The 12957-nt window shown below is 39.2% G+C and overlaps 1 protein-coding gene across 1 annotated transcript in view; it reads left to right on the top strand.

Annotated features, from left to right (window-relative positions):
- Positions 1–929: 929 nt before the first annotated feature.
- The window catches only part of Lix1 (limb and CNS expressed 1), a 56997-nt gene continuing 44969 nt past the window's right edge, over positions 930–12957 (top strand). Inside the window, exon 1 of the mRNA NM_001106214.1 lies at positions 930–1444. Within this exon, the coding sequence (NP_001099684.1) occupies positions 1363–1444 (82 nt within the window). The 5' untranslated portion in view covers positions 930–1362. The remainder of the gene's footprint in view (positions 1445–12957) is intronic.

Consider the following 12957-nt stretch of genomic DNA (forward strand, 5'->3'; position numbering starts at 1 on the left):
AAAAAGACTTTAAATGGAGCAAAGAAATCTTTCACAGCTCCTCAACAATAGTGTACAGCCATTAAAGATAGGGCGCTTATTTCTGATGTCACATAGTATTGAAGTGTGATGCACGATCACATGACATGTTTGTCTCTTGTCAACATATTATTTTACACAGAATTATGGACGCTGTAGAGAGCATAAATAGCAAAGAATAAGGTGTCTCTTTTTGTTCTTCCTCACTAGAAATTCTTGTCACTCTTGTTGCTGCTGTTGCTTTTGGTGATGGCGGCGTTAGCGGCAGTGGTGGTGGTGTGATGGTGGCAGTGGTGGTGTCTGAGGTATATGCAGGGGCATTCCAGAGGATGATGGTAGATGGCTTCTGTCACTGTCCACCTTCGTTTTTAAAGCAGCATCTTTTAGAGAATGTGAAACTACCCACTCCTGCTAACTTGACTGGTAGGCAGGTCCTGAGATCCACCTGTCTCAGCTTCCCCGCCCTAGCAGCTGTGTACATGCAACCATGCCTTGCTTTTACACACATGCTGGGGACTTGAACTAAGTTCTCTTGCTTTTACAGGAGTCCTTACACACTGAGCCATTTCTCCAGGGCCTCACCCTGAAATGTGGAACAGAATAAATTATGAATGAGTGATATCGGGATTAATTAAAGTCAATCTTTGGAATCATTTGTTTTGGAGGGGAACAGGAAAACAAGTGTGGTCAGGCAAACTATAAAATAGTCCACTAGGTATTGTTTGCTGCTGCTCACCAGAAGTGACTATCATGGCAGGGAGGATTCTGATATCAGACATAATGCATGACCTAACTCCAATCATAATCTTTATAGCACCTTTTTTTCAAAGGGGAATTTACATTCTGTTGGTTGTAGTGGTTATTCAGTAATGGCCATCCCAAGCATTCCCCTTGGAAGGAAAGTGCAGGAAATTGCAGGAAGATGCCTCTAGACTCTAGATTCCAGGGACAGCACATTTAAAGATGGAAGGTTTAAAAAAAAAATGCCCAAATGGGAAAGCAGCACAGCGTCCAGGCAAAATCTGGTTGGAGAAGAGATCTGCTCTCATGATTAGTGAGTTTCCTCAGCCTGCCTGTAGGTGGGTGTGTTTAACAGAACGAAGCCATGGGAACCAGCCTGTCAGCCAGCCTTTCAGGCTAATTAGCTCAGCATACAACAAAGATAAGTGAGCCTGAGAGGAGGGCCCTGAGGGTCTTTAGATTCTGGGAAATGTCTGATTGGCAGATGTTAAAAGGGATTCTTTGGTAATCCAGTGCATCAATGAGCTGCACAAATTCAGTCCAGAGCTGGAAGAACTCAGGCATGAGGAGACTGTGCAGGAGGCTTGCACAGGCAGACCCGAGATGGACAGAACCTTGGAATCTCTGAGGCACATCATTGCCCAAGCCTTGCCTCACAGAGACCCGGCTTTGGTCTTCAAAGACTGTAAGTACTGAAGGGGGAAAAAAACCAACCTTTTTTTTTCCTGACTTTTTAGAAAATAGTCCTAAGTGTCTAGTCACTTCCTATTTAACTACGATTTCTGCTAGGTCTTTGTAGTTGTGTGCTGTGGGCTAAGCGGTATTTAAATTGTTCCCGACTTCAGTCAGGAGAATGATTTCATCTTACCTACATCCACAGGACTCTGGGCTATTTTGCCAAGACAATAATGTGTAGATGACCCTTTTTCTAAAGTCTAAAAACTGCCAAGTCTTAATGAACTTTTCCAGATGCTTTTTGAATAAAACAAAGCTGACTGGACCTCAGTGAGAACTAAAAATAACTTGGAAATGATAATAAAAAAATGCACTGCTCACTGTTAATCTACTTAATCTTCCACAGCAGAACTAGACTTATTAAGTCAGGTATTGTTTTTTTATCTGAAATTATTTGTAGCGAACAAAATTTAATGTTAACCACCCAGCTCCTACATTTTAATAACAAATTATAATGCCAATAAAATGAGATGCCTTCTCACTTCAGCCTCATTCCCCACATCCCCACCCCCACCCCACATGGCACGGCAAAGTTATTTTTAAACCTTTTTTTCTAAAATGATTATGAGAAATAATTCAGTCAAGGTTTACAATTCCAGCAATACTATTAAACCATTTGTCATGAAAGTTCGCTTCTGGAACCAATTTGATTTCTCACTGCTGCAAAACAGACTATCTTCATAGTGTATCTTATCTACAGTGGGTGTCAGATTACAAAGGGCTTCTGAAATAGAATTGTGCTTTGGATCTGCCCAAAAGGTGAAAATGCATATGGAATGTTTTTAGCCTGCAATACGTTACAGCTTTCCTCCTTGTGACTCTAGTGATGTGTGTCTCCATCAAAGTACCAGTGGTTTGGATTTTGCTTTCTGATTAGTGAAAAATGGTCCTTTCCAGATGTCCCTGAAGCTTATATTTCTCATATGTGTGATGAAAAAAAAGAGAAAGAGAGAAAAGTCTGGCCTCTTTATTCTATAAAATTTCCCTCTTAGAAATTAAATTGTAACCAATCTGTCCTCTAAGGCATAAAATGAAAATTACTTTCTTTCTTAATTTAAAAAAAATATTGCCTTCAAGCATTTGTCAATAGCTATGTTAGAAATAATAAAAATCACTCCATCCTCGATCTTAGCCTGGAGTCTATTCTGGCTTGGTATGTTTCTCTCAGGGAGAGAGAAGGAAAGAATGCCTTTCTCCTTCAACGCATTCAATTCTTAGTGAAGGGTAAAAGGCTTTGGCATGTCCAAAACTTTGAATAAACCGTAAGAACTTACATCTAGAATTTGGAGAGTAGAAGCAGTTAAAGGGAATGGAGGGAAAAGTTCACATCTGAGGCTGTATGGTCCAGTTTTTAAGCTGAACTAATTTCTTCCAATTCCATATAGTTTAGAAGTTTAGAAGAGAGACTTGGAGTTTTTAAAGGGACAATGTCACCAAAACTTTTGCAAGAATGCCATATTTTATTGTTGTTTTCTTCTGAGACTCTTGTAATCCACACAGCATTTTTTTCATATGCAAAAACTGTGTCGCATTTTACATATTTCATTCATTAACAACAACAAAATTCCCAACATTAGCATCTGTCATTGCGGACTTAACTCTGGAATGAACTGCTCGCTCTGCAGCTGCTCAGCTCAGTGAGTTGTGAATATGAGAACGTTAGGTCCTCTCCTTTCCGGCTTCGCTAAGCTGGAAACAAAATGACCAAATGATGTAAGCTAAATGACAAATGTCTCTACCGGTCTTGGCGGAAGAGTAGAAATGGGTTTACTTTCTGATGTCAGGACATCAGACGTCTGTTTGAGGAGCAAGCCACATCCGGGCAACTGTGGGGGCTATACATGTCAATCTGGCTCATGGACTTTATTACTTTGGCACAACTTTAAATTACTGCCACCACGCTCCTGCTGGCCACCTAAAAAGCTGTCACCAGCCTTAATGGCAGTTCTTAAAAGTCTTCTTCCTGTCCTCCTGGCTCACTCACTCCAGGCTCCTCCCCTGCCGCCACCCATCTAGTCTCTGCCAGGAGGAACACATAAAAAGAATTGTTTCCTTGCTTCCCTGGAAGATGAAAAGGGACTTGGAGAAATTATAAAACGCAACTCGAGTGAACAAAGGAGTATTAAAAAGAAACGGCCTCACTGTTTCTAAACATCTCTTCTGTGAATGCAAAGTGGTGTTTCCTTTACTCTTTGGACACACAGTACAGAGAGCAAAAATTGGCCTCCTGAGCCATTCATCACCCTCGGTTGGCTTTTGATTTGCTTACAAACAAGCAGCAGCGGGGAAATTTTCTCTTCAAGTTGATTAGGGAAAGCACTCTGAAGAGTTTTCTGGTCTGGGGCAGAGCCATGTGGGAACAGTTACATTTGCTTAAGGATATAATGTCGAGTGCATGGCTCAGCCCTCAGACTGCGTTTTACAATATGTTCAGTCTGTTACAGTTTAGATAAGCTGTTCTTCTATGATAACTGTGTGTTTTTAAAGGTGGTGTTTTCTCTTTTTAAAAGGAAAGGAACCCCACGGCATTTTTCCTTTACTTCCTAGCGGACATTCAAATGAGGGAAGTTTGAGATAAGGTGGGCTCCCCATATGAAGTTTGCTTCTGAAGGCTGGCATGAAGCTGATCTCCAACAGGAGCATCTCCGCCACAGGCAGCACTGGATAGCTCCACGCGGCCGGACAGAATCTGTTTGCAGAGAGATTGTGGCCTATGTCCATGCTTCCTTCTACTCTGAGCTCTCTGCCATCCAGTTTCATTCCATAGGTCGTGAGTCACAAGCAAGGATGGGCTGTCTTAAGAGCAGCCCCTGTCCTTCTGTCGAGCATGAACTTGCCATTGGTTCGCGACTGTTTGACCATTCCTTGGTTTTCTCAAAAGAAACTACTGCATGATTTCTAAATGGGTGTACAGCAGATCCTAACCCAGGCACTAATGTTTCACATCATAAAAAGATAAGATAGTTGACTACCTAATCTGCAGAGTGCTACTTCATTCATTTTATAGAAAATGGGATGATAAATCCTCATTGTATACATGTCCATACTAGGTCCACTGTAGTAGGGGTTGGAGGCTAGATACAAATACTATCTTCCAACTCCTTACCTTTAGTCACTCACTACACAACACTGCCTCTTAGACCTGCCAGTTACCCTATTATCAGGCCTGTAAGAGAGAGCAGAGAGGAGAGAAAATTGAGCATTTCTGGGAGTTGGGGGAGCCTAATAAGTAGTTGTATCTGAACACAGTGTAACAGAAATGGAGAAATGGGGACATTTCTAGAGGAGGAGAAGCCACTTGGCCAAAGGCCATATACAAGGTTCACGGATTGAATGGGAGCTGAATAGAAGAAGCAGGTTGAATCTTGCTGACACACAGGTACAGGAGTTAGGGATGACTATGCAGAAGTTTATGGCTTTATGTGTCTTGGGACAAAACCTAGATGTTATCTGCTGGAGGTGTGTGTACTGATACCTACATTAGGAAGAACTGTAGGAAACCATTGGTCAACCCAGGCAAGACTGTAAGGTTAGCGAATGGTAAATATATCTCTGGAAAGAAGTTACTTGCACTCACTGAAAACCAAATCAAAACAACTTTATCCAAGAGATAGCTTTAAAACTGTCTTGATTGTCATTTCAGCTACAAGAGTTAGTGGGTGACAGGTTGGCTTTATAAGGTTATATGTTAGATTTCATTGGGATTTTTTTCCCCACACTGTCTGATGAAAAGGTAAGATGGAGTCTTTGCTAAATGTTGCTCAGTGAGATGCAAATTTCTCACATATTTGAGGTGCATTAACTTTTTTTTTATTTGAAAAACATTTCTCTGCATGAAAGGTTTTATATATATCAGATAGGTGAATACTTAACTTCAAAGAGCTCATTTCTACTCTTTGGAAAACTCAGACCAGACTACAGGGCTATTAAAAACATCTTAGTAATCATGAATCTGGCAGTATATAGCCTGGGAGAACAAAAATTCTCTCAAGTCAAGTATTTTTCCACCCCATTCTCTTTAGTGTCGTTACTTGAAATCTATAAATTTGATGATACATTTATAGTTTTCACATTTCACAGAGAGGGATGGATGTAAGAAATGTAAATGTAAGAAATGCTGCAGTGTATTCTGCCATATAAACAGCCCTGGAAAGAACACCATTTCAGTCCAGAACAATGATCCCATCTTAATTGCAATGGAGTAAATGTTGATACTTTTAGTATTTAAACTAGAAATGCACGTTTTATGGAAGCCTGTTCAAATGCCAATTTTATTTTATTTGTAACAGGATACGATGACGTTTATTTGAATTCATGCGATAAAATGCAAGCTTCAGCTCAGCTATCAGCAGTATAAAAGATGTTCTCTTTATCTTTTATCAGCAAATGCTCATTTGACAGTTTAAATATTGAAAGACAGTCCAAGGAGAAAATATTTCAAAGTCTTTTAAAGAGGGGAGTAACTTCTCAGTCACTTAAAGGCCATATCTGTCTTAATACCTTTTTCGTCATATATAAATACATTTAACAGGACAAAATAAAATGTGATAGACACTTCTCCCATGGGACCTCTTCATAGGCTGCTGCCCCATCTCACCACAGATTTTTATTATTTTATTTTATTTCATTTAAGAGTTGAGATTTGTTAGCTCGAACTCAATTTTAACAACTTCTGAAACTCATGTGCTAAGTTACAGCCCATAATAGGATACAGCTGCTCAAGGGTGAGGTTCTAAGTTATGATCTTTCTGTTTAAATGATATGGTTTTACTGATTATGTGCTACAGATTGATTTAAGAAATGTTAGACAACTTTAGAAGCCTTTCATAAAGGAATTTTTATTTAATATATTTCATATTCACGTTTTAACCCCAAAGGCTTTTATTTCTTTTCCTCCATGTTCAAATGCCCATGTAAGTTTAGTCTGAAGAGGTATTTAAAACAATTCCATTTTAAAAGAAAAAGAATCCCATTGAAAGCTTAAAGCCAGCAGAAGAGACAATGACTCCATCCCGCCGTTCTCTCCGTTGTCTCTCTGGAGTCACTGGAATGTTACGGTTTTAATTTTTCGTTGGCTTTATTTGTATCCACTAATGCGGTGATAATCAGTTGATCCCTACTTCGATCTCATCCTGTGAGCAGCTGTGAGGACATATCACTAACCCACCACCCTGTTGGTACTTTGGGCCTATGCCTTTTCATCAGCATTTCTTGACTAGCTTCTGAACTACCTGTTATAATTTCCCCGGGGTGGTTTTGTCCATAACTTAAGTTATAAGTCCCAGGGCAGAGACGGACCTCCTATTTTTGTCACATGCCAGATGCCTTCTACAGGTCCAGGTACCTGGAAGGTATATGGCAGGCATATTTAAACTACTGATTGGCTACTTTTCCCCCTGTGAAAGGGAAGAGTTTTCCCATTGTCAAGTATTTTCCTTAATCATGAAATAAACTTTCCCGACTATTCTAAGCCTTCCTCAATCGACACAATTGTCAGAGAATGACTACATTTAGGGATAAGTTGACAAAGATATAGGCAGGAGGAACCGTGAAAGAAGAGACCCGAAAGACAAAAAGGCACTTCAGACAGTTCAGCCAGGAAGCTGTCTCGAGCTAACCTCAAGAATCATTCCACAGTATCAGAATTTACCATCCCTACAACCATCCTCACAGTATGACTCCAGCTATGGGTTGCTAGAACATCCTTCTTATAGCCCAGTTTCATTTGTGTCTTATACATTGACCCTGTGGCAGATACTAGAAAAGCATTCTTTAAATCATTATTTCCAGGGAAATACATGATGTACCTAAAACCATATTTTTACAGATTCAATCATTTTCATAAAACTGATCTTCAGCTAGTTATCTCACAATAGTGCTCCGGGCAAGTGACTCAAATACAGGATAATGACAGTGCCCAATAGAACATGAGGGAAGATAGATACCCACGGTAGGTAAATAGGTCACATCTATGCAGCTTTTAACATTGGATGACATCATCTGGCCCATGCTACACATGTAAAATGCACATGTGAACTCTACCGTGCGGCTGCTGCTGTTGTTTTAAGTGTGATACAAACAATTTAATTGGCCTTTGTGGGTTCCTTTAGTTCCTTCATACTTTCTCTCCCTCCCATCCCCTCGTGTCCGTGCAAATATATAGATATCTATATCTATCTATATGATATGATATAGATCTATAATAGATATAGATATATAAAACATAAATGCTCTTTAACTTTTCTCATAAAAGAATGTACAGTTCAACCTTTTTAAATTCTAAAGGTGAAAAGTAATGCCCGCCCCCGGGGGGGGAAAAATAATGGAAGGATATTTCTTTTAAATTTTTTGTAGACCCTCCTGAAAGGTTAACTATGTAAAACAACTGAAAAGATTTCCATTTCTTCAGAGAAATGTTTGGGGTAGGGGGATGGAAGTGAAAAAAAAAAGGAAAGAAAAACCAAACAAAAGCCAGTCAGCCTTCCAGCCGCTGAAGGAGCTGGGGCACAACCCTTGAAGAGCGCCCCTGCTGGGAACAGAGAGGACTCCAGCTGCCTGTCCCACCGGGCCAGGGCAGCTGCCTTAAAAGAGCTTTTACATAAAAGGAAAGGGGCCAAGACTCGCCTTTTGCTGCAGAACACAGGGGCAGGGTCCACAAGAGTTCAGTGGCCTGTCTAAAGTCAAAGCTAGGAATCATTGTAAATTCCTGGACACCTGGCATGGCTGATAGTTTCTGGGACCCAGCCAGGCCCAGCAGGAGATCCACAGGCACCCCGTTTTTCACCCTACTGTGCGTGCATCATAAATTAATATATCACGAGACGGCCTTTTACATTATTTGAGAGCCCTTTTCCTCTTTCTTTCCTTAATAAAATCAGAAAAAATCACACTAATTAGAACAAGTTGCTGGAATAGTAAATACTACTTAAGATGATGTAAAATGTCACCTGTTAACAGTGTTTTTTAATTAGAGGTGATATTAAAATATCACGAACATAAATCCATCTGTTTAAAAGCAGAGAATCAATTTGAAAATAAGATATCTTGAAAGCTGCTTAAACGATTTGTAAACATCAGCCTTTCCAACTGTCTTAATTGTTTTTGGCAAGGGATATTTTATTCAGCTAAAAAATTTTCTGATATAAGATGAAAGAAATTGTTTTTTTTTTTTTTGTAGTAGATTTATAACAGACTCTTATGATCCTTTGTGTATATGTGTGTGAATGCATGGTCTCTTCTAGGGCTTGCATTTTAAGTAATTGAACTGAGTCATGAAATACATTGTTTCTACTTTCTTGAGGCACATGAAGTGGCTAAGTATTAATTTAAAATAAAAGTATTTTATTTTTAATAAAAATAATTTAAGAAAGCCTCTGTAGGTTTTGCTAAGAGAAGATCCATTGCCTTTAGTATGAGAAAGTGAAAATGGAGGATACTATTATCTGGAGATATTGAGACATGAAACATTTCATCCACTTTTTGGCCATTCTAAATTTTTGAGTTAACCAATGAGTGTTTATAAAAGAGCTTGCTTTCTTCAGTCTCTGAACTCCTGGTGGATTTGGGCAATAAATAACACAATGTATTTCATGAGAGAAGTCTCAGACATACCAACTATTTATAGAGTATTTAATGATAAGGTTTCCAAAACTCTATGAGCAATTAGCCTCAGAGATGCAATATGCAAACATATAATTATGTCTTCTTTCAACATCTCTGATCACAACAGCTATGGCACTAGTATTTAGCATGTGAGGAACCCTACTCTGAGCATCTTCTTTCCTCCCTCCCTCCCTCCCTCCCTTCCTCCCTTCCTTCCTCCCTTCCTTTCCTTCTGTCTGTCTGTCTTTCGTGTTGTTGTTGTTGTTATTGTTGTTGTTGTTATTGTTGCTGCTGCTGCTACTGCTGCTGCTGCTTTTTGTGACAGGGTTTCTCTGTGTAGCTTTGGCTGTCCTGGAATTTGCTCTGTAGACCAGGCTGGCCTTGAATTCACACAGATCCACCTGCTTCTGCCTCCCAAGTGCTAGGATTAAAGGCCTGTGTCATCACTACCCCTGCTGCATTTTGTTTTTGAAGACACATTTCTTTCCTCAGATGAGGAACTCAGTTTGGATCAGTTAGGTATCTAACTATGGTACAAACGGGATTCAAACCAAGGCTTGTCTGATTCTACTCTCAAGCCTCTAACGATTCAGGAACTGTCCATCTCTTAACGATAAAAATGCAGTAGACAAAATGCAGTAAACGTTTTAATGTATATCAATTAGTGCTTATCTTTCAATTCACATAGAAAACCACTTTAGAATCCACAAAGCACATAAAATCTCATACCTCCTATTTTTCTTTCTCTCTCTGTGTATATACACATGCATATGTCTGTTTCTGCATGCATCGTGTAGCCCCGTTTTATCATCATGGTGATCTGGCTTTGTAGCATGAGTTTGACAGTATCCCCCTTTCTTACTTTATGGAATACTCTGATGATTATTGATTAAGGAGGGGTGTATTATTTCTTTTTCTCCTCTCTTTCTCTACTTCTTCTTCTTTCTCCTCCTTATCCTCCTCTTCCTATTATATCTTCTATTTTGTGGTACTATATATATCAGACAAGGGCCATGTACATACTATAAACACACACACATCATATATATATATAACATATCATATATATCGTATATCACCAAAATATTCCCAATCCATGGTTTTTGAGACAGGATGTGGCTTGAATTTGCTATATAGCCTACTCTAATCTCAAACTCATAATCTTCCTGCTTTTGCCTCTATGATTACAGGAGTCCGGCCCTGTCTTAGTCACTGTACTATTGTTAGTCAATATGATCACAGCAAGTTTTATAAAGTAAAGCATTTAATTGGGGCTTGCTTAAAATTTCAGAGGTTCAGTTCATTATCATAATGGCCGGGAACACGGTGACATGCAGGTAAATATGGTTGGAGAAGTAACTGAGAGTTCTACATCTGGATCCACAGGCAACAGGGAGAAAAAGTCACTGGGTCCCTCTTGAGCTTTGGAAACCTCAAAACACACTTCCTCTAATATGGCCATAGCTATTCTGATAAGTACACACCTCTTAATCCTTTGAAATAGTGCCATTCCCTAGTAGGCATCCGAATCTATGAGCCTTGGGAGGCCATTCTCATTCAAACCACCATAGATACTGTGATAGTTTACATATGGTGGCCCAGGGCCTAATAAAAGGTGTGGCTCTGTTGGAGTAGGTGTGGCCCTGTGGGTGTGGGCTATAAGACCCTCCTTCTAGCTGCTTGGAAGTCAACTCTCAGTTCAGTTCTTCCTGTACCACACCTGCTTTGGACACTGCCATGTCCCCCCACCCCCCACCTTGATAATAATGGACTGAACCTCTGAATGTGTAAGCCAGCCCCAATTAAATGTTGTCCTTTTAAGAGTTGCCTTGGTCATGGTGCCTCTTCACAGCAGTAAAACCCTGATTAAGACAGACACCATATCCTTCTTAGTGTTAACTTTTCTCTAAGTTTCTGGTAGAATTTAGCAGAAAATATATCCAATCCAGTCTTGAGCTTTTCTTTAAAAGGACACTCCTTATTGCTCCAATAGTATTGGCTGTTAGAGATATTCTTGGGCTTTTTGATATTCTCTTGGTTCAACTTTGGTATGTCAAATGTATCTGAAAATGTATCCATTTATTTTAAGCTTTTCAGATTTATTAAATAAGACTTTTTCAAAATATCCCCTATGTATTGTTTGAGACAAATGCTATCTGCTGTAATTTCTGTCATAATTTATCGTGCCTAATTTTATTTGCTTTTTATCTTTTCTTTCTCTAAGTTAGTTTGTCAAGGGATTTTCTATTTGTTTGTTTGTTTATTTATTTATTTTTAAAGAACCAACTCTACATCAGTTCTCTGTATTATTTTTTTATTCCCATTCCATTAGAGTCAGCTCTGATCTTTATCATTTTTTACTTTGTATTTTCATTGAATTATTCTTGCTTTTATAAGACCTAATAGTATACTATGGACTTATTTAATCAAAATAGGCTTAATTTTTATAAGTTTAGGCATTCATGGCTACAAACTTTCGTCTTTAAACTGCCTTCCTTTTGTCTCACAGTTCTACCTGTTGTGTTTTATAAAAGATAAAAGAGAAGGAAAATGTTTGGTGGATGTGCAGTCAGGTGTTGGGGAAGGAAGTGCCTCTGTGGGCCTATGCTGAGCATCCCTTTCCCCTCTGAGGTAACAGCCACCACGTGACAGTATAGTGTAGAATAGAGTTTATGGAAAGGGGAGTTGACAAAAAGGAGAGAGAGAGAGAAGAGGACTAGAGGCCAGCCATGAGCACATGGAGAGAGAAAGGGGAGGGGAATGGAGAGAGAGAAGGTAAGGAGCTGGAGCAAGAGCAACAGAGCAAGAGGAATAAGAGAGAGGAGGGGCAAGCAGCCAGTGAGTCAGGCATACATGTGTTGCCAGGTAACTGTGGCATGGAGCCTAGACTACATGACAACACTACAATCTTCATTTGATTCGAGGAAGCGTCAGATTCCCCTCTAATTTCCCCAGTCATCTACTGATTTCTCAAGTATATATTAGTTGATTTAGGAGTATTTGTATATTTTCCCCTTGCTATTCATTTTTAGTTTTGCCCCATTATCTTCCGATAATACGTAACAAGTTATTTCAACGTTTTGTTCTGTTAAGATGTTAACATGATGTCTTTTGGAGAAAGTTAAACAATACGCTCTTTAAGCGCATTCATTTTACAGCTATTGGGTAGAATATTCTGCAGTTGTTGGTTAAGTCCATTTCTATCTGTGGTACAGTTTAATTCTGAAGTTGTTTTAAATTAACTTTTTTTCTCTGTGGCCTATCTATTGATAACAGTGATATATTTATTAAAATCGTTCACTGTCCTTTTATGCCCAATTATCGTGGCATTGGGTACATGGATATTTGGTTAACACATACTGACAATCATTATATTTTCTTAATGATTTTTTAATTAGTATTGTCTTCATTAGAGTTTCTATTGCTGAGATGAAACACCATGACCAAAGCAACTTGGGGGTTTGTGTGTGGGGGGGGTATTCTGCTTACATTTCTTTCTATATCACAGTTCATCATCAAAGGAAATCAGGACAGGAACTTAACACAGGGTAGGAACCAGGAGGCCAGAGTTGATACAAAGGCCAGCAAGAGGGATGTGTTAATTGGTTTGCCCCTCATGGCTTGCTCAGCCAATTTTTTAGCTAGAAATCAGGATCGTGAGCCTAGGAATTGCACCAAACACAATGAGCTGAGCCTTCCTCTATTAATCACTACTTAAAAAAATCTCCTACATCCATATCTTATGAAGGCTCCCTCCTCCTGATGATTCTAGCTTATGTCAAGGTGACAAAAAATTAAACATTACAGATATGTAGTGACTTGCCTCATTAATTTTGTTTGAATGTTTTGTCAAGTTCTTAT

This window comes from Rattus norvegicus, chromosome 1, assembly GCF_036323735.1.
Source record: "Rattus norvegicus strain BN/NHsdMcwi chromosome 1, GRCr8, whole genome shotgun sequence".
In the NCBI taxonomy this organism is placed as follows: Eukaryota; Metazoa; Chordata; class Mammalia; order Rodentia; family Muridae; genus Rattus; species Rattus norvegicus.